This window comes from Anomaloglossus baeobatrachus, chromosome 1 (genome assembly GCF_048569485.1).
Source record: "Anomaloglossus baeobatrachus isolate aAnoBae1 chromosome 1, aAnoBae1.hap1, whole genome shotgun sequence".
In the NCBI taxonomy this organism is placed as follows: domain Eukaryota; kingdom Metazoa; phylum Chordata; class Amphibia; order Anura; family Aromobatidae; genus Anomaloglossus; species Anomaloglossus baeobatrachus.
The window spans coordinates 447103952-447127033 of NC_134353.1; the positions used below are offsets into that span (position 1 = coordinate 447103952).

At 43.6% G+C, this 23082-nt stretch overlaps 2 protein-coding genes across 4 annotated transcripts in view; one reads left to right on the top strand and one right to left on the bottom strand.

Moving 5' to 3' along the window:
* Positions 1–6701, top strand: part of POLRMT (RNA polymerase mitochondrial) — a 95131-nt gene extending 88430 nt beyond the window's left edge. The window contains exons 19-21 of the mRNA XM_075352851.1: positions 5656–5741; positions 6234–6298; positions 6463–6701. Coding sequence (XP_075208966.1) covers positions 5656–5741; positions 6234–6298; positions 6463–6512 — 201 coding nt within the window. The 3' untranslated portion in view covers positions 6513–6701. The remainder of the gene's footprint in view (positions 1–5655; positions 5742–6233; positions 6299–6462) is intronic.
* Positions 6702–7057: 356 nt separating this feature from the next.
* HCN2 (hyperpolarization activated cyclic nucleotide gated potassium and sodium channel 2) overlaps positions 7058–23082 on the bottom strand; it is a 162675-nt gene continuing 146650 nt past the window's right edge. For all 3 annotated transcript variants that reach the window (XM_075352873.1, XM_075352865.1, XM_075352878.1), the window contains one exon: positions 7058–10166. In XM_075352873.1, coding sequence (XP_075208988.1) covers positions 9277–10166 — 890 coding nt within the window. In that variant the 3' untranslated portion in view covers positions 7058–9276. The remainder of the gene's footprint in view (positions 10167–23082) is intronic.

Sequence of the window (23082 nt, forward strand, 5' to 3'; positions counted from 1 at the left end):
GCAATTCTGACCAGTGTCACTTTATGAGGTCATAACTCTGGAACGCTTCAACGGATCCCGGTGATTCTGACATTGTTTTTTCGTGACATATTGTACTTCATGATAGTTATAAATTTAGAACGATATTTTTTGCTTTTATTTGTGAAAAAATCGGAAATTTGATGAAAATTTTGAAAATTTTGCAATTTTCAAACTTTTAATTTTTATGCCCTTAACCCAGAGAGTTATGTCACACAAAACAGTTAATAAATAACATTTCCCACATGTCTACTTTACATTAGCGCAATTTCTGAAACAAAATGTTTTGGGGTTAGGAAGTTAGAAGGGGTCAAAGTTCATCTGCAATTTCCCATTTTTTCAACAAAATTCACAAAACCATTTTTTTAGGGACCACATCACATTTGAAGTGACTTTGAGAGGCCTAAGTGACAGAAAATACCTAAAAGTGACACCATTCTCAAAACAGCACCCCTCAAAGTACTCAAAACCACATCCAAGAAGTTTATTAACCCTTCAGGTGCTTCACAGGAACTAAAGCAAAGTGGAATGAAAAAAAGCAAAAAATAAAATTTTACCTAAAATGTTGCTCTACCCCAAATTTATTCACTTTTAGAAGAAATAACACAACAAAATGAACCCCAAAACTTGTTCCCCACTTTCTTATGAGCGCGCCAATACCCCACATGTGGTCAGAAACCTTTGTTTGGACAAATGGGAGGGCTCGGAACAGAAGGAGCAATATTTGAATTTTGGAAAGCAAATTTGGCTGAAATAGATTGCGGGCACCATGTTGCATTTACATGTCCGCTAAGGTACCTAAACAGCAGAAACCCCTCACAAGTGACACCATTTTGGAAACTAGACCCCTTAAGGCTTCTATCTAGGGGTATAGTGAGCATTTTGGATCCACAAGTACTTCACAGATTTTGATAACGTTACGTTGTCACATTGAAAATTTTCATTTTTTTCTCAAAAATGTTGCTTTAGCATCAATTTTTTCACTTTTTCAAGAGGTAATTCCAAAAATTTGACCCCAACGTTTGTTACCCACTTTTTTATGAGCGCGGTGATACCTCACTTGTGGTCTGAAACCTTTGTTTGGAGAAATGGGAGGGCTTGGAATGGAAGGAGCAATATTTGAATTTTGGAAAGGAAATTTGGCTGAAAAAGATTGCAGGCACCATGTCGCATTTGGAGGACCCCTAAGGTACGTAAACAGCAAAAAAACACCACAAGTGACCCCATATTGGAAACTAGGCCCCTCAAGGAATTTATCTTGATGTTTGGTGAGTACCCTGAACCTCCAGGTGCTTTACAGAAGTTTATAACGTTGAGCCATGAAAATAAAAAAATAAAATTTTACCACAAAATTGTTACTTCAACCAGGTAGCTTTTTTTTTCACAAGGGTAACAGGAAATAAATCACCATGAAATTTATTGCGCAATTTCTCCTGAGTTTGTTGATATCTTGTATGTGGTGGAAATCAACTGTTTGGGCACACTACAGGGCTCAGAAGAGAAGGAGTGCAGTTTGACTGCAAAATTGGCTGGAATCAATAGCGGACGCCATGTTGCATTAGGAGAGCCCCTGAGGTGCCTAAGCAGTGGAGGTCCCCCACAAGTGACCCCATTCTGGAAATAAGACCCCTCAAGGCTTTAATCTAGGTGTATATTGAGCATTTTGAATCCACGAATACTTCACAGAATTTGATAAGCTTAGGTTGCCATATTGAAATTTTCATTTTTTTCACAAAAATGTTGATTTAGCGACACATTTTTCACTTTTTCAAGAGGCAACAACAAAACGTGTACCCCACAGGTTGTTATCTAATTTCTTGTGAGCGCAGGGATACCCCACATGTGGCCAAAAACCTTTGTTTGGATAAATGGGAGGGCTTGGAATGGAAGGAGCACCATTTGAATTTTGGAAAAGTTGAAGTAAATTGCGCGCACCATGTCACATTAGCAGGGCCCCTTGGGTACCTATACATCAGAAACCCCCCACAAGTGACCTCATTTTGGAAACTGGACCCCTCAAGGATTTTATTCAGGAGTATAGTAAGCATTTTGAATCCACAGGTACTTCACAAAAATGTTGCTGTAGCAACAAATTTCTCACTGTTAAGGGGGCTTTACACGCTGCGACATCGCTAATGCGGAGTCGTTAGGGTCACGGAATTGGTGACGCACATCCGGCCGCATTAGCGATGTTGCTGCGTGTGACACCGATGAGCGATTTTGCATCGTTGCAAAAACGTGCAAAATCGCTCATCGGTGACATGGGGGTCCATTCTCAATTATCGTTACTGCAGCAGTAACGATGTAGTTCGTCGCTCCTGCGGCAGCACACATCGCTATGTGTGACGCCGCAGGAACGAGGAACCTCTCCTTACCTGCCTCCCGGCCGCTATGAGGAAGGAAGAAGGTGGGCGGGATGTTCCGGCCACTCATCTCCGCCCCTCCGCTTCTATTGGGCGGCCGCTCAGTGACGTCACTGTGATGCCACACGGACCGCCCCCTTAGAAAGGAGGCGGTTCGCCGGTCACAGCGACGTCGCCGGGCAGGTAAGTATGTGTGATGCGTCTGCGCGATGTTGTGCGGCACGGGCAGCGATTTGCCCGTGTCGCACAACAGATGGGGGCGGGTACCCACACTAGCGATATCGGGACCGATATCGCAGCGTGTAAAGTAGCCTTTAGGCTATGTGGCCATGATCCAGCGACACGGCGTCTAGTACACAGTGTCAGCCTCCTGCAGAAATGTGAGTGTTGTCCACGGGAGAACGCAGCTGCCCATGCCCACGATTTGGGTTCAGGCTGCTGTGGACTTTAGTTTTATTCTACCTGCAAAGAACACTCATCTCCGCAGCATAAATTGACATGCTGAGGCTCGGGAAGCTGCGCCACAGGTCGGTTTATGCTGCGGAGAAAAGAAACACAGTGGGCACGGGATTTCTAAAAATCCTGCCACTGTGCTTCTACTGCACAACGCAGCGTTATGGACGCAGGGAAAACACTCTGCGCCCAAAACGCTGCAAACCCTGATTGTGGGCACACAGCGTAAAATGCTACAGTGGATGAATGGATAGATGTCAAACATATATAACGTCCCACCCCCCTGCATATTCTAAGCTGGCGCCCTTTAGTGCCTTTCATGTGACACTAAAGGATGCCTAGCCTTGTATTTAGCCCAAAAAAAAAAAAAAAAAATTTAAATAAATGACGTGGGGTCCCCCCTATTTTTGATAGCCAGCTAGGGTAAAGCAGACAGCTGTAGCCTGCAAACCACAGCTGACAGCTTCATCTTGTCTGGTGATCAATTTGGAGGGCTCCCCAAGCTGTTTTTTTTTTTTTAATTATTTATAAATAAATAATTAAAAAAAACAAACAAACGTGGGGTCCCCCCAAATTAGATCACCAGCCAAGGTGAAGCTGACAGCTGGGGTCTGGTATTTTCAGGATGGGAAGAGCCATGGTTATTGGACTCTTCCCAGCCTAAAAATAGCAGGCCGCAGCCGCCCCAGAAGTGGCGCATCCATTAGATGCGCCAATTCTGGCGCTTCGCCCCAGCTCATCCCGCGCCCTGGTGCGTTGGCTAACGGGGTAATGAATGGGGTTGATACCAGGTGTGTAATGTCACCTGGCATCAAGCCCAGCAATTAGTTATGTCACGGCGTCTATCAGATACCCGACATAACTAATTGACAGTAATAAGAAAAAAAATTGACAACAAAAAAAAATTTATTTGAAAAAACACTCCCCAAAACATTCCCTGATTGACCAATTTATTGAAAAGAAAAAAAAAAATCCACTATAATCCATTTGGATGTCCCACGTCGCCTCTGGAGCTTCTAGAATATGGGGGACACGTTCAGGGAACGTATCCCCCATTTTCTAGGAGGGCAGACCCTCCATTTGAGGAGAGTGGGTGCAAAAAGCTGCACCCACCCTCCCCGGGTCACAGCTGCACAGTGCTGAGCAGCATCAGCAGCCAGCGTCCTGAACACAGGAAGCTGTCATCTGCTCGGCACATGTGACCGGCGTCTGCAGAGAAGGAGGAGGGGGCCGCGGGGGATCAGCGCTCCGGTATGTATGACACCGGGGGACACCGGGGGACACCAGGGGGGGGTAGGGGGGGACCCGGCAGGGCCTAGGGAGCAGGTTTCTGTCGTATGTGTTATGGCACATACGACAGAAACCATAGGAACAGTGTGAATGTGGCCGGCGCGCTGCTGTGATCGGCGGTGCGCGCGGCCATCTTGGATTTTCGGGAGGGGGTTGGGGGTCGGGGGGGGCACTTTGGGGATACCGAGGGGACCGGAGGGAACCGGGAAAAAGATTTATCTCCCATCTGGCATGTTTGATCATGCCAGATGGGAGATAAATGATTTTTTACCGGCGCGGTCATTTACTATAACTTGATGATCGGTATACGGTGTATACCGGTCATCAGGTGAGCGGGGACCGGAAAAACCGGCCCGAATCATGATCTCCAGGGTCTCAGCTACCCCCGGCAGCTGAGACCCCGGAAATTTTCTGACTCTGGGGGGCGCTAGACCCTTTTTTCCGACCGCCGTTTTAAAACGGCAGAAAGGAATAAGTACCCTTTTTTAGTGCCGTTTTAAAACGTAACGCGGTCGTAATGGGGTTAAAAAAAAAACTAAAAAAAAAAAACCATTTTAAAAAGATAAATACATATTTGGTATCTCTGTGTTTAAAAAGTCTAATCAAATCAAAATATAACATTAAATTAATCTGATCAGTATACAGAGTAGAGAGACAAAAAAAACCCCCAAAAACATCAGAATTACGTTTTGTTGGCTCCGCAACATTGCAAGAAATTACTATGGGGGCGATCAAGACCTTGTATCTACCCCAAAATGGTATCAGTAAAAATGTCTGCTCAGGGCGGAAAAAATAAGCCCCAGATCCTGAAAAATGAAAATATTTTGAGTCTTGAAAAATAGTGACAAAAGCAAAAAAAAATATATATATATATATTTTTTTTTTTTTTTTTTTTTTACATATTTTAAATTTTTTTATTTACTACTTTAAAAAACCCCCAACAAACTGTATATGTTTGGTATCTGGGTACCCTTACTGCGTTACTGAGCTGGAGAATAATATTGTCAGGTCAATTTAACCATAATTGCACTTTTACAATTTCACCCCATTTGGAATGGTTTCCCTGTTATCCGTACACTATTTGGTAGGATATGAAGTGGCATTGAAAAGTGCAACTCGTCCCACAAAACCTGAGCCCTCATATGGCTATGTGGACAGAACAATCCAAAACACTTTGTAGGATAAAAAAAAAGGAGATTTTAAAATGACTTGATTTGTATTTATCAACTACAAGAAGACAGAGTAGTGCCATGAAGATTGCTATTGGATTATTAGCACTCCTTACAGCAGCTGTCGGGATTTGTGACATTGGCGCTGAGCACTGCATTCCCCTCTCTTTTCTGGAGTACTTTTGGTCTGTCAGTCCGCATTACACACTGGTTGTATTTTGAACTTCAGAATTGCTTATTCACTGCCGTGCGTCACCATGGTTTCAGCTGAATGTGTCTGAAAGCGAATCTTTTATGTGCGAGCACCCTAGGAATTCAAGTGGATGATGAATCAGAACTGTAACCGTAGTGCTTTTCCACAGGTTTGCCGGGAACAGTTTGTGTCTCTTCACAGTCAGCCTATATTACAGAATCTCTCCCAATTCCTGATAGAAAAATACTGCCACAAGTAAGTACTGCAAGTGAAGGGGGAGGACATATAGCTGCCCGATTCATCAAGACTGGCGTAGCGCACCATGGCAAACTTGCTGAAATAGAAGGCGCTGAATTAAAAGGTGCATGCCACTTACTGAATTTGGGGCCTTTATTAAGTGGCGTGCGTCTTCCTGTGCTGAATAGATTAGCATTTGTGGAATAAAAAACGCTGGCATTTGTGATGAATTTAACAGGCAGGTGTGGGACACCTCTATTCCGCTTCAGCTCCATCAATATGGGTTAAAAAAAAAAAAAAAAAAGCGCAAAATGTTTATGCAACTTTTTAAAGCAGTTCTCTGGCATAAAAGTTTTTGATTAATCAGCCCCTTCATGTACAGAGGGAATGACTAGACCTTCACACCTCATTGAGCTAGAACAGATTGTAGATTCCCCATATTAGTCTTTTGTGTAGAGAAAGTGATGAGTGTATGGTTGTAGCTAATATTCTCATTTGTATGGCTTCCAGTGCACAGCCTCATAACCCAGAAAATCTCAAAATGCTGAATCTCTTCAGGGATGTTCCTGAGACAGGTAACTAATTACTTATAGGGGTTGGAAGTTACTTCTGGTGCACACAAAGTGAAGCAGTTGCCTATAGCAATGTCTTAAACTCCAAATATCCTTCCATTTTCCTTTTGTAACTATACTGTTTAGTACAATTCTATAAATACCTTTTGTTTTGTTTTCCCCCCCAGGCACATTTAACCTGGAGTATGTGAAGGATTCTACCTATTTCTTCAGCTGATCTTGAACGGCATGTCATCTGGGTGGTGCACAATCACCTGCTGTAGTTCTGTATCCATGTCGCTGTGTGCGTCACAGCAGTTACTGTACTCTATCCTTCCTGTGGAAGCTTCCGTTCCTAGTAGCTAACTCGGGGGGCCTTGTGTGATGTGTTCTGAGGAGTTGGTGTATAAATAAATCATAAATTGGTTTTTATAAGGCTTGAGGTTGTTTGTTTACTTGTGAGTACAACTTGTATAAAACATGCTCATCAACTAATCAGTCCCAAGGTTAGGTACTGAGTAACTTAATCAATAAATCCATGTCAATCTGCCTCCTACTGTGCAGCCACTGATCTGCCTCCTCCGCTGTCGGATTCATTCCTTCAAGTGTCCTCTGAGTAACCTTCATCTATCAGCAACACATTAAGGATGCGTCAGGACTGTTCAGTGCAGCAGTTAATAGCATGAGTGGTCTGTACAGACATTATGAGAACACTGGAGATAACTGATGTCATTCTGCTGATTATCTCCTTGCTGACCAGTAAAACAAGACACAGTTCAGAAATATCTGTTTATTGCACACACCGAGAAGCTGGAATCATTTGCTTAGTAAAGTGCAGCTTCTGCAGAGACAGGAGACCCTGCACACTTATACCAACCCCCCCACCTCCAAAATACATTCATTAATGACACTGCCAGCCACACATGGTGGCACTGCCACCATGGAGTAGAGGGGTAACTCCTAACTTCTTTAAATAATATAAACATGTATATTTCTTTCTTGGAATTGGGATTTTTTACTTAAATTGCATTACATGTGTTATCCTAGAGGGGCAGTCCCATTTAAAACACATAAGTCACTTCCTCAGACAATTTTTGGTAAGTTATTCAGTTTTCAAAAAATGCCTAAATTTCGATACAAATGGAATGTTGGAAGGTCTATGTGATGCCGACACAAGCTGCTGTAGTAGTACCTGCTGTATTCTGTCACAAAGAAAGCCACAAGTCAACAGACGGTGGAATGCATGGTTACTGCCAATGAAATCATATCACTAACGGTATTAGTCTGGATGAGACTGCCCCTTGCTAGGATGTTTCTTAAAGCAGCACTCCAGTGGTAAGGACTTGTTCTCACATTGTGGTTTACCTGTCGTGTAGGTGCAGACATTTAATATAGTATAAACCTGATCTGGACATCTTTTCCAGCCCTAAGCAGTGGCCGGTACAGGAATTTCCTATTATTGCAGTTTAATCTCACTGGTTCTTTCTACAACAGAAAAGTAAACTATTGTCCATATTAATCAATGATGGTAATTGAGAAAATCTTACATTTCATGCCCAGGCACCAAACCACAGATAAATCAGATGTGAAAAAGTCCTAAATGTGCTTTGCCACAGCATTCCTCCTTCACGATATGTGTAAAGTCCTGACGTGTAGCTTCTACAACTCTACAGCTATAAGATAGACACTCAACCCCTCTCCTGTTTTATAACAGGACGTATAGTGTACAGATTATACAGGTATAGATATCTTAATATACAGCTGTGATATACATATGGCTTTCTAAAATACAATCCATGAAATTGACAAACAGCAGTGAGATATAAAAACAATGGAGAAAGGAAAAGATAGAGACAAAAAAAAGTTAAGTTTATGAACACATACAGGTCCTTTGGTGCAAGGGATCTGGCAGATCCATGGTCAGTGGAGTGCCTAGAAGTGAAAGGCTGCTTGGCACCACAGATAAACCAGGAGTAAGTTGTAAACTAGCAGCTGCAATTACAGAGCATGCGTGTCATTACTGGCTACCAGTGTTTACTTTTGTCATCTATATATTTTCACTTTTCTATTAAATCAAGTGCTGACACAGCCTCATTAGTCATACTAGTTACCCTGTAGAAGGATTAGCCAGCATGGTTGGCATTCAGCTGTAGGTAGTGGCTGCATTATTGCTGTAAGGATACACTTATCACCACACCAACCACTTCCAGAATTGCTGCTATGCATAATGTTACTAGTACAGTGCTTTTCTTTAGGATTTCCTGTACCTAGTCCTAAACTATAACATTTTGGTGGTTTGACTCATTTAAGGGAGAAAGCATAATTCATACCTGTGAAATCACATATAAATGGATCTCCCCTTTAAATAAAAATGACTATAAATTAAATTGCTTATGCATGATTATATAAATATAGGTGCTTCACATGATATCCATATGTGACACTGTCACTGGATTAAAATAGTCCAGGAGGACTATAGCTGACACAAACTGCCTGCAGCTTGTACAGAAATATTGGCTTAGTATGTTTTGGGCTTAACTAGTAACAAACTTGTAGCTTTTAAAGTTTTGTTCTCAGTGAGGATCTATCAAGCAGATAACCACCATAGTTTTTGACTTGCAAATCTTTAACCAAAAACCAGCATCCCTGATGACAGGCAGGCCAGCTGCCTCAGTGCTATTTAATTGAAGATTTACACACACTTCCACTTCATGCAGAGCTCTTCATAGATCTCCGACATGGAACACTGCCACACTTTCCTGCTCTTGTAAACAGCTGAGGAGTTGTGTGGTAGACTGCTGTCAGAGGTGGCGTTTACTGAGTTAACTACTAATTTCCCTGACATTTAGTCGTGAATACCTCCACTGGTCAAAATGTTGCTCATCTTGAAGTAGTGAAAATATTAGGAAATTAGCATAAGTCAAGGAGTGACTGACTACAAGTGCATGTTTTACTTTCTGCAAGTTATGTACCATCAAGTACCACCCAAAATAGATAAAGTGTCACAAATTTGCAGACAGCCTCCCTCTTACAGGATCGGTGTCAGGGGCACTAACCACAGAATCTTTCCTTCCTCCTAACGATGATCTCACTGCAGACTCTGAGACCCCACCAACTGTACCAGATGAGGACAATTGGTGGGAGAGGGCAAGTCTTGCAGGGGCAGGCACCCTTGGGCCAGTTTGCGGTCCCAAGCCACCTTTGGTTGCAGGGGAGGTTAAGCTACCAGTTACTTGAGCGGGAGCTGGTGGACTACGGAGCTGTGATGCTCCCTGAGGCAGTGAGGGCTGAGAAGCGGAAAGAGGACGAGACTCGCGTGTTAGTGTACCAGAATGTAGAGAGTGTGTGCTCTTGTGTACAGAGAGCCGTTGTGGAGAGACAAAAACCCCAGAATGCGTGAGAGATAGTTGGGAGCCTGTTTGTTTGGCTGGATAGGCAAAGTTCTGAGACACTCTTGGTGATTGGTTTGGAGGACTGGGCATGACTGCGGACTGTCGACGTGGACCTTGGTGGGGAGGAGGATGATGCTGTAAAAGCTGCAGCGGTGGTTGGAAAAGAGCTGGTGATACAGAAAACGCTCCAGGCCCTCCTTGGGCATATTGGAGCCGTCTCATGATGCGGGGAGACCCTACTAATGGACTAGCCATTGGGGGACAAAAACTCATAGCCACGGCTTGCTGTAAGGTGGCAATAGCAGACGGGACTTGGGGCTGTGGAGAAGGAGGATTACATGTGGCATACATCCCTCCACTCAGCTGGTTGAGCTCAGCCTGATGCACCATCTCCCGATCATACTTCACAATCTCTTGGATAATTTCATTTTCCTGGTTGTTAAAAACACCAGAGTTCAAGTCATGCTGAACCTTGTGCATTAATATGGAATTCTTCTTCCCTGTGGGGAAAGACAAATGTTTCTGTTTAATTACTGTGGTTATGTAATGATGATTTCTTACTGATCTAAAAACACACTTCACGCTGCCTTTCACACTCAAAACATTACTTCCGTATCTTGTAAGTTTCCTTATCAGCGGTAATTTCCTGCAGCTCACAGTGCCAATGTATTCTGCGTCACTATACACAATGTTATGGCTCATATTGGAACATATTTTCTGCGTGTCAAGCAGAGGACAAGATAATGAAAAAAAACAACTTTATTTAAAATGACAATGCGTCTTTTTATTAGGGCCAATAGCTAAGTGCCACTCAATCACGGAAGCATGAAAGCCCATGCCACTCAACAGAACTGTGCCAGTCCCCTAGTACAGGCCATAAAATAATGACATTTCACTGCTCAATTAAATGTGCCAGACATAGCCCAACTATAAATAGTACGCTCATCTCCTGCAAAGCTGTCTACTAATGGAAAACTTACATTTGGGCAGAAAATCAGCAGCCATTCAACTATGGCATTCTCTCTCTATGCTAATTCCGCTAGCAACACATCAGCATTGTAAAGTTTTGTCTGGCAGAAATGATCTACGCTGGATCTATTCTATCAGCACGGATGCGGGGTGTTCCAAGATGGTGTCAGCAGTAATCCTGGACTCCATTACCGCCATACTGTCTGCGCAAGTTTTTATTGAGCTAAAAAAAAAATTGTTACAGGGAAGCAAACTATAACTTTCATAATTTTTTTTTTTAAGCCAAAGCAATACAGAATACTATATAAATGAGAACAAGCAACAAAGATGGATTTATATGGTGCAAATGCATTATAGCAGCAGATGCAGCTCCCTCGATTAGACATGCGTTATCAAAAACAGTCAACAATGGCTCCACAGAAAGCAGTCATCTTCTGTGGGTGCTGAAAGCTAAAGCCTCTAAATCCAGCCTTCCACTTGAGGTAAAAATGTATGCTTTTACATTTACCAGGAGGAAATAGCACATTAGAAGTTTATGTGCAAATAATCTTAAATATATAGCATTTAAGGTATTTTTTTGTTACTCAGGCCAGTAAGGAAGTTGTAATAGCCTGACATTTAGGGCTCACTTACACCACTGTATAACTCAGATGAGCGCTATCTGATGTTTTATGGAACAGCACTCGCTCCAATGTTATACTAAGGGGCAATGCCAACCAGCCCTTTTCTTCTCATGCCAATTCGATTTGCAGCATATCTGGGATCACAAACACCTATACAAGTCTATGGGTGGATGTGAAGCATTGGATTGCACTGATGACATCCGAGGGAAGTGTGATATATGCAGAGACAGGCAGTGGAGAAGATGGGGAGATTAATCTCTCCTCCTCTGCACCTGTGCTCTGATTCTCGCATGTGAGCGAATATGCTCACACTCACAGCAGAGTTTGAGCTCAGTGTCATTAGCATATAGCATCAGATTCTCTCACATCAGATGCTATACGCTGGTGTGACCCCGGGCCTTACTGTTTTCTACAGCTCACTTGTTACCATTGCTGTGTAGACTGTGACAGCATCAACAGGGCAATCATTAATATAAAGCAGGAATTGAATAGAGTTTTACAGTTCTTTGAACCAGATTGCCTATTCTCAGGAGAGATCATCAAGATTAGATTTTTGGTGGTTTAACTCTTTGCACCCTAACTGAATAGCTGTCTGAAGGGCTGCAGGGCTTAAGGGCTATGTGTCCAAGGGGAAAGTATCCTGCGGATATATCCGCAGGAGCTCTCCAGAAGACCACAGCGGGACTTTCTCTGTTTTAATGCTGCGGTTGTATTGCGGAATGTCCTGCGGATATGATGCGGTCATTCTGCATTGAGGATACAGTACCATGACTTCAGCACTGCATCCTCAATGCAAAACAAGTGCTGAAGTGATTGGGGAGTTCATACTTGCCTCCATCATGCAGCACTTCACTTTCTGGCCGTGTCTGTCTGCACATTGCCGGAGAAAGTGGGTGGGCGGGCCTGGACTAGCTCCGGCTGTCAAATGACCGCAGCTCCTGCAGGCCCTGCTCCTGGCTCCACCGTGCTCCTCTGCACCGAAGAAAGTGACTCCGGTGTCTTCTATCAAGGCAGGTATGTATAGATCGCGCGGAAAAATCCACAGGAATAATTGACATGCTGCAGATTTTTCCGCATTATTCGCATTATTTCCGCTGCAGAAAAAAACGCAGCATGGGTACAGCACTTCCAAAATGCCATAGAAATGGCTGGGGACTCCCTGTACTGCGGATTTTTGAGAAATCCGCAGAATTTCTGTGAAAAAATTGCAGCAAATTCCGCAAATTTTTCACAGCGTGAGCACATAGCCTAAAGCTGGGTTTACACACTGCAACATCTCAAACGACATCGCTGTAACGTCACCGGTTTTGTGACGCAATAGCGATGTTGTTTGCGATGTTACAGTGTGTGAAACCTATCAGCGACCCGGCCCCTGCTGTGAAGTTGTAATCGTTACAAATCGTTCAGGACCATTCCTAGGTCCTTTGTTTCCCGCTGTGCAGCATGAAGTTTCAGTGTGTGAAGACTTTGCAGCGACTTTGTTAGCAACTTCCCTTTCAAAAGGCTGCTTATCAACGTCCCCAACAACCAGCTAGGTCGCTCTGCAGGTCCGGATCGCTGTTGAGTTGTTGGCCAGGTTTGCCTGTTTGACAGCTCACCAGCGACTTAGCAGAGACTTAGGGAGGTCGCTGTTACGTCACAAAACCGGTGACGTTACAGCGATGTCCTTTGCGATGTTGCAGTGTGTAAACCCAGCTTAAGAGTGCTACTTCCCCTCCAGTGTCTGCCAGGCACTGCTCTGTATCTTTAGTAGTGGCTGTGCCTGGATATTACTGCTTAACCTGTTAAGGACAAAGCCAATTTTGTACTTCATGCCCAGGCCATTTTTTCAAATTCTGACCAGTGTTACTTTCTGAGGTTATAACTCTGGAATGCTTCAGCGGATCCCAGTGATTCTGAGATTGCTTTTTCGTGACATATTGTACGTCAGGATAGTGGTAAATTTAGGACAATATATTTTGCTTTTATTTGTGAAATAATTGGAAATTTTATGAAAATTTCGCAATTTTCAATCTTTTAATTTTTATGCTCTTAAACCAGCAACAACTTCTGAGCACGCTGATATGCCACAGTGGTCAGAAACCTCTGTTTGGACAAATGGGAGGGAACGGAAGGAGCAATATTTGAATTTGTGAAAGCAAATTTGGCTGAAAATGATTGCTGACACCATGTCACATTTGCAGGGCCTCTAATATACCTAAACATCAGAAACCCCCCACAAGTGACACCATTTTGGAAACTAGACCCTTCAAGGAATTTATCTAGATGTTTGTTGAGCACCTTGAACCCTTGGGGGCTTTACAGAAGTTTATAACATTGAGCTGTGAAAATACATGTTTACCACAAAATTGTTACTTCAACCAGATAGCTTTTTTTTTTTCACAAGGGTAACAGGAAAAAATGCACCAACAAATTTATTGTACAATTGCTCCTGAGTACGTTCATACCTTATATGTGGTGGAAATCAACTGTTTGGGCACACGGCAGGGCTCGGAAGGGAAGGAGTGCCATTTGACTGAAAAATTGGCTGGAATCATTAGTGAATGCCATGTCGCTTTTTGGACACCTAGGGTACCTAAACAGTGGAGCTCCCCCACAAGTGACCCTATTCTGGAAACTAAACCCTTCAAGGATTTTATCTAGGGGTCTAGTGAGCATTTTGAACCCACATGTATTTCACAGAATTTGATAACTTTACGTTGCCATATTAAAAATTTTAATTTTTTTTTTCACAAAAATGTTGCTTTAGCACCAACTTTCTCACTTTTTCAAGAGGCAACAGTAAAAACTGGACACCACAGGTTGTTATACAATTTCTTATGAGCATTGGGATACCCCACATGTGGTCAAAAACCTCTGTTTGGATAAAAGGTAGGGCTTGGAACGGAAGGAGCACCATTTGTATTTTGGAAAAGTTGAAATAAACTGCAGGCACCATGTTGCATTTGCAGAGTCCCTAGGGTACCTATACAGCAGAAACCCCCCAAGTGACCCCAATTTAGAAACTAGACCCCTGAAGGATTTTATTCAGTGGTATAGTAAGCATTTTGAATCCACAACTTCTTTGCAAAAATGTTGCTGTAGCACCAAATTTCTCACTTTTAGGCTATGTGCCCACGATCCGGCGACATCGCGTCTAGTACACAGTGCCAGCCCTCCTGCGGAGATGGGACTATTTTCCACGGCAGCTGCCCATGCCCACGATCTGCGCTCAGGCTGCTGCAGACTTTAGCTCTATTCTCCCCGCAGAGAACACACTCATCTCCACAGCATAAATTGACATGCCACTGCTCAGGAAGTTGCACCACAGGTCAGTTTATGCTGCGGAGAAAAAAAGCACAGTAGGCGGGAGAGTTCTAAAATTCCTTCCACTGCGCTTGTACTGCACAACGTAGCCTTATGGACGCAGCGAAAACATTCTGCGTCTAACACGCTGAAAATCTTGATCGTGGGCACATAGCCTAAAAAGTTAGGATGGATGAATGTCAAACATATATAATGTTCCACCCTCCTGCATATTCTAAGCTGGCACCCTTTAGTGACTTTCATGTGGCACTAAAGGGTGCTTAGCCTTGTACTTAGCCTAAAAATAATTAAATAATTAAAAAAACAATCGTGGGGTTCCCCCTTTTTTTGGTAGCCAGCTAGGTTAAAGCAAACAGCTGCAGACCACAGCTGGCAGCTTCACCTTGCCTGATAATCAAAAACAGAGGGCACCCCAGGCTGTTGTTTAATTATTTATAAGTAATTTAAAAAAAAAAAAAAAAAAGTGGGGTCTCCCCCAAATTGCATCACCAGCCAAGGTGAAGCTGACAGCTGTGGTCTGGTATTCTCAGAGTGGAAACAGCCATGGTTATTTAGCCCTTCCCAGCCTAAAAATAGCAGGCTGCAGCCGCCCCAGAAGTGTCGCATCCATTAGATCCCCGGGTCCACAGCAGTAGTGTGAGTGCTGTAAGCACAGCATCACTGAAGGCAGGAAGCTGACTGACAGCGGCTCTGCGCATGCGGCCGCCATCTATTGAGAAAGAACAGAAGGAATTGCTGGGGATTAACGCTCTGAAAGGTACCGGGGACACCAAGGAACACCGGGGAGGTTATAGGGGGTGAGCTGGCAGGACCTGGGGAGGTTTTTTCTGTCACATCTGTCATGGCACATGTGACAGAAATACTGTATATTTATATATACAGAGTTCATTAATATGCTGGACTACCTGGCAGCACTTTAAAGGTTGCTCAGGAGTTTACAATTCATTTAATAGTAAATAGCTTATAGCGCTGGTGCTGGCAGTACAGTGGTGACTCAGTGCTGCTAAATCTCGATGTTCACTGGAGGAGAATCCCTCCGCAAATGGCATTTCAGTGTAACATGGTATTATCAACTAGAAAATACTTATGCTACTAAGTATTGTCTTTTGAGTTCCGGTCGGGATGGCCCAATGTCTGATTTAATTCTTGAGTTGCTCCGTTTTGTCCTTACCCACAATTTCTTTTTATTTAAAGATGTATACTATTTGCAACAGCGCGGCACTGCCATGGGCACGGCCGGCGTGCTTGTGGCGCCCCTGAGGCTTCCGTTGCCACAGAGGTACTGCACCTCAGCCAGAGGTGTGGTATCCCATCCCGGGTAAGAATGGGGTCATCTACCGGTTCACAGACAAAACCTGCACACACCAATTGGTAGGTCACACACCGGGTCAGGTTTTAAGGCAGACACTCCATTAATGCTGAGAGTAGTGACCAGTATGCCTGGTTATGGGGCCTTAAGTCCCATTCACTGGCTTAAGAGGGGTTGGAGCCTACCAGGGAAGGGTGTGGGAGTAGTCAGGGAGTAGAAAGGGGAACCAGCTAGTTCAAGTTTAAGCAGTCAGTAAGAAGGAGTAGAGGAGTGAGGAGGTGGGCTGTTACGAAAGGACAGCAGACAGAAAAGACAGAGAGAGAAGGAGGTTCTTGGTGGAGATCCTGGGATCTTGCTAGGCCCAGGTGACACCGATAGAAGGGATTCCAGGGTGTCACAGAAGTACGAATGTCCCGTGGACCTGTTCCACTAGAATACCGGGTGGAGGGATCCGGCTGCAACACAGGGACGGTCCCTAGACTGAAAGAAGAAAGACATTACTTTTAGTGAAACCGAAGGCCTGGCAGATTGCAGGTGGTCTGTGGCGGGTTTTGGCCCTGGGCGCCTGCAGCAAAGGGGAGCAAGATACGACTTAGGTCAGCCACCTTTGGACAGGCCCTGTGGTGGAGGCGCAAGATAGCCTAGTACAGTTTGGCGCTAAAGAGACAGCCAGAAAGGACACAGAGGGGTGCACCGGTACTGACCCTTGAACTATCCGGGATCGGCGGAGGTCCCTGATAGCGGATCCTGGCATTCCGTGGGTAACTGGTCAGCTGCAGCATTGAAACTGAACAGTGAGTAAACATCTTGACTGCAAGCCCTGTGTCATCTGCTTTATCCTGCACCACATCAACAAACACTATAGACTTTACCAAGCACCAAAGGTTGCCCCGGGGTACCCGCTCTATCTGTGGAGAGCAAGAAACACCTCAGCTGCCATAACATCAGGCCCGGAGGTCCCTTCCAGCAGCTGCGGCTCCATAGCTGCAAATTACCACAGGTGGCGTCACGAATTTTATATATCAAGAAACAAATGGGGACGGCACCACCTTGAATAAATAGGTTACGGAAGTTTGCTCCAACCCATAAATAGAACTTAGAACACAACACATGGGAAAGCGTGGGCACAACTACACCAAACATGTACTGGAAAATCCAGAATAATGGAATGAAGCAAGAGGAGTCCCTTGTTGCATGCAAAAAGTGTGAAAAAGTTTATTAATAACACAGAGAAATATTATTAAGAACACTTAAAAATGGGAAAGATCTAAGGGGTGATCCACCCATGAGCAGATTGGCACATCACCACTAAAACCTCATGGCATAATGCAGATGGAACAAATCACATAGGCTCAAAAATAACAGTACCAGAGAACAGTATACAGCAATACATAGTCACCAAATGTAGGACTAACATAAATATGGTACAGATCAAAGAGAGCCAATACAATACCAGATAAGTAAATAGTGAGGGAGATAGTGTGGGTGTGCCATATGGTGCCATATTTACTTATCTTGTATTGTATTGGCTCTCTTTGATCTGTACCATATTTATGTTAGTCCTACATTTGGTGACTATGTATTGCTGTATACTGTTCTCTGGTACTGTTATTTTTGAGCCTAACATAAATATGGTACAGATCAAAGAGAGCCAATACAATACAAGATAAGTAAATATGGCACCATATGGCACACCCACACTATCTCCCTCACTATTTACTTATCTGGTATTGTATTGGCTCTCTTTGATCTGTACCATATTTATGTTAGTCCTACATTTGGTGACTATGTATTGCTGTATACTGTTCTCTGGTACTAACATAAATATGGTACAGATCAAAGAGAGCCAATACAATACAAGATAAGTAAATATGGCACCATATGGCGCACCCACACTATCTCCCTCACTATTTACTTATCTGGTATTGTATTGGCTCTCTTTGATCTGTACCATATTTATGTTAGTCCTACATTTGGTGACTATGTATTGCTGTATACTGTTCTCTGGTACTAACATAAATATGGTACAGATCAAAGAGAGCCAATACAATACAAGATAAGTAAATATGGCACCATATGGCACACCCACACTATCTCCCTCACTATTTACTTATCTGGTATTGTATTGGCTCTCTTTGATCTGTACCATATTTATGTTAGTCCTACATTTGGTGACTATGTATTGCTGTATACTGTTCTCTGGTACTAACATAAATATGGTACAGATCAAAGAGAGCCAATACAATACAAGATAAGTAAATATGGCACCATATGGCGCACCCACACTATCTCCCTCACTATTTACTTATCTGGTATTGTATTGGCTCTCTTTGATCTGTACCATATTTATGTTAGTCCTACATTTGGTGACTATGTATTGCTGTATACTGTTCTCTGGTACTGTTATTTTTGAGCCTATGTGATTTGTTCCATCTGCATTATGCCATGAGGTTTTAGTGGTGATGTGCCAATCTGCTCATGGGTGGATCACCCCTTTGATCTTTCCCATTTTAAGTGTTCTTAATAATATTTCTCTGTGTTATTAATAAACTTTTTCACACTTTTTGCATGCAACAAGGGACTCCTCTTGCTTCATTCCATTATTCTGGATTTTCCAGTACATGTTTGGTGTAGTTGTGCCCACTCTTTCCCATGTGTTGTGTTCTACGAATTTTATATAAACTTTATCATCATCTCCCCCATACCGCCATTTTAATTGACTCCACCAGGGTCACGGAGTCGGGACCCGCCACCGCTGACTACCCCGGCCTAGTCCGGCCCGACACCGAGTCACCTAAGGCCCTGGGGTGGGCGAGTCACGCTCTCGTACGCAAACCTCTTCCTGGGCTTCTGGGAGAGAGGTTAGCTGTGTGATGGGGGCGGGCCGGCCAATTCCCATGTGCAGTGCTGGCTGAGGTACATAGATGATTTGTTTATTTTGTGGACGGGTAAGACGGAGCAACGCGACGATTTCATGGGCCGACTTGGCGTGAATCCATTTAACATCAGGTTAACTTACAAGAGTAGTGCCAAGCATCTGGATTTCTTGGATATTGATATTGAAGTCTATGTTAATGGGGTTTTACAGACGGATGTTTTTCACAAAATGACCAACTAATTCTTTGTTACACGCCTCATTGTCCCATGATCAATCGACTATTCGAGCCATCCCGACGGGTCAATTTTTGCGTAAGAAACGCATTTGTTCCTCTGACTTGAAGGTCGAGGAGCAAGCGGTGGATTTAAAAATTCGATTTCAACAGCGGGGCTATAGTAATAGGAGCATAAAAAGAGCCTATTTACGGGCGAAGCGCATCCCTCATTCCCCCTTGCTTTATGGTTGTGCGGCTAAGGCCAGTAGTTCCTCAGATCCTGATGAAATCCGATTTATTTCAACCTACAACCACGAATGGTCCGCCATGCGGTCTATTTTGAATGAGCATTGGGGGGTCCTCCAATCTGATTCCACCTTACGGGAACTTTTACCTAAAAACCCCCTTATGACATCCCGCAGGTCATGAAACCTACGTGATATCTTTGTCAGGAGCCACTGTGTTCCACGCCAGCCTAGTACGTTTCTGGATCTCAGAAGCCCCCTGAAGGGATGTTTCCCTTGTGGCCACTGTCTGGCCTACAGCAATGTCCTTCGCATTTCTTCCTTCACATCTGCTGATGGGCAGCGCAGTTATGATATCCGACACTATATATCATGCGAAACCACTAATGTGCTATATTATGCCACGTGTGGTTGCCGCATGATATATATTGGCCTCACCAGCAGAGAACTGCGTAAACACGTGAGGGAACATGTGACGAATATCGCTGCGGCCCGGACAGTGGTTGACGCATCTACCTTAATGACCATTCCTCGCCATTTTCGGGCTTTCCATGATTGTGATCCTACATCCCTAAAAATTGGGGTCATTGATGTCATTCATGAGGCGCGAGGGGCAGGAATGTACGAAAAATTCTTGCCCAGCACGAAACACGCTGGATTTATATGTTAGGAATACTGTCCCCTAAGAGGTTAAATGAACTCTTTTTGCGATAGGTGTCTTTTTCTCCTGTTTTCCCTGGTACTCTGTGCCTTGTTTTTAATTATTTTTTATGTTATTTTTAATTTTCAAGATACACATACATTTCTGGCACTTTTTGGAACTTCAATTTCATCCATGTGGCATTTTTAGGTTATGGATATAAACCATATTGATATTCAAATATTGTCCATGACGGGGATCCCTCATCAAAAGAGCTGATGAAGATTTCATATTATGTTTCTTGTTATCTGATGTTTCCCCTCTATGTTATGGTATTATTGCACTGCTTCATATTCCACCTGACCGTCCTCCCCCCTCCTTGTTCCTTACTGCGCGGCTGCACTTCCAGGTGTACTGGTCCGGCGTCCTCGGCATCATTATCGCCTCTGCGCACATGCGGGAGTCGGGTGATGCGTTCCCGCTTAGTTCATCAGTGGGCGTTGATTGCCGATGATGTTCCGGAGCCCAGGGCCTGATTGGTGCATCCGCGCTGACCCTGGCGTGGGAGCGGTGAGGGCGGTCGGGCGCCATATTTAAAAGCATGGTTTGTTTACTGTGTTCCATCTTCCCCCTGATGAAATTATCTGAATGTTTGAAAGATCGTGAAACGTACGTCAGGGTCCTTTGTCTCTGGGGGACCGCTCTGCAGCTTTCTTTGGGCTGTTGTTACTGACCATGGGTATGTCACGGTGATCACCATGTATTTACGCCATTCATGGTCTTTTTTCTACTTTTTCTCTGTCCTTATCTGGTTGGAGCTTTCTTGTAACAGTGGGTTTAATTATTATTATGGGTTTAATGTTTGACCAATCAAAATCTTCCTCTGATGCTAGGGTTATGTGCAATATCAGGGCTATATAATTGGTTTTTACCTAGCATGATATATTGGGTATCTTGCAATATTGAGTATTAGTTATAATAACATTTATAATTCTTTGTCAATTGTTTATATTTTACTCTATTTTGTGATGTTCTCTTCGCTCTGACTGCGTTCAGACCTGCCGGCGTTATTGTGCTATATTTTTCCCTTATACATTGTGATTACATGCAATAGCTGTTACTTATGTCCCATGGAATGTGTTGCTGATCCTTTTTCTGTGCCAGTTCTTTTGCATTAAACTTTGAATATTTTGCACTACACTCTTGTTTTGTTCTCCTTTTTCTCATAGTTTTAGGCTAGTTTCAGACGTCCGTGTTTTAGGTACGTGTGACATCCGATTTTAACACGGATGTCACACGTACCCATGTTATTCTATGATGTGCCTCACACATCCGTGTTTGCACACGGACCGTGTGACCTTTCATGACCCCGCACGCACACACGCAGGCATCTCCGGCAGCACGGATGTCACACGGATCGCACACTGATGTGATCTGTGTGACATCAGTGTAAAACATACTGGAGAAAATATGGGTCATTTTAATAAAAATATTTTCTATATTTACTTCTCTTCAGCGATGCTGTCTCCGGCTCTGCTGCCTCCCACTCCTCATCGCCGCTCAGTATACTCACTGAATATTCAGTGCCCTGTGGAGCTGGAAGCAGGGACAGCGCTGGGGACTTCAGTGTCGGGGACCGCATCACTGGGTGAGTTTACAGCAGAGAGTGTGTGTGTGTGTGTGTGTGTGTGTGTGTGTGTGTGTGTGTGTGTGTGTGTGTGTGTGTGTGTGTGGTGAGAACCTAGAAGCTGGAACATTGCGGAGACAGCATCGGTGACTCATCACAGTTCCCAGTGAACTCTGATGAAGCTGTAGCGCGGGTGTCGCAGGGGTCATCAGGATGTCATCAGAGTTCATTGGAGACTCCGATGACCTCCTGGATGTCACTGTGCTTTGTGAATACTCACCTGTCCCCGCAGTGCTGTCCTCGCGATGCTCCGGCTTCCTGAGTGCGGTGAATAATCGATGAATATAATGAGCGGCAGTCAGGAGCAGAGACGGAGAAAGCAGGTAAATATGAAAAATCTTTTTATTTCACAGACTCTTGTTTTCTCCGGTACCTGTCACACGCATGCAAACACGGATGTCACACGTGTGCCACACGTATGACCATAAGCATGCGTGTGACTGGTACCTGATTAAACACGGACGTCTGAAACCAGCCTTAGGCTATGTGCGCACGTTGCGTACAGTCACTGCAGAAATTTCTGCAGCGATCTGAAGAGCACATGTGCGCTTTAAATCGCTGCAGAAATGTCCGTAGTGACATAGACAGAGCAGGAGCTGCCGGCAAAGCGCACGGAAGAAGTGACATGTCACTTCTTAGAACGCAGCGCTTCGGCAGTAGCCGAAGCGCTGCGCTCTAAAACGCCACGTGCGCACGGCCCCTGCACAATCTCCATAGACTGTGCAGGGGACGCAGGACGCATGAAGTTACGCTGCGCTACAAAGCGCAGCGTAACTGCATGTATTTACGCAACGTGCGCACATAGCCTTAGAGTGTGCAATGTAGGGTCAAAATGGTATCTTTTCCCTACCTTTCAATTTTGGATATTTATTTATTACATTTTCTGATAGTTAATAACTTTCGTTTTTCTCTCACTGAAATTTATACTTTGACATTTGATTCATCATGTTCTTCCTTTCTTGATTCACGTCCATTATCTTACATAGGTGGACTATCCAATCCTAGATTTAATCAGTTATTTTCTATTGAATATGGGTTTCAAGATTAATTTATAAAGTATAATTGTTTTAATAAGTAGTATTTTTTCTGTGAGTTCTGCAGAAAGGACAGGAGGACTTGTTTCTTTTTTATATTATAAAAAAAATATATTGTTTAATATGTGTGTATGTATATAAAAAAATATACACACATTTGGTATTGCCACGTTCAGAAATGCCTGATCTATCAAAATATAAAATCAATTAAGCTGATCAGTAAACGGCGTAGTGGCAATAAAATTCCAAATACCAAAATTGTTTTTTGGTCGCCACAAATTTTGTGCTAAATGCAATAACAAGCGATCAAAACGTAGCATCTGCGCAAAAATGGTACCATTAAAAACATCAGCTCGAGGTGAAAAAAATAAGCCATCACTGAGCCATAGATCCCAAAAAATGAGAATGCTATGGGTTGCAGAAAATGTCGCAAAATGTACGCCACTTTTTTCAGACAAACGTCTGATTTTTTTTAACCCCTTAGATAAAAGTAAACCTTTTCATGTTTGGT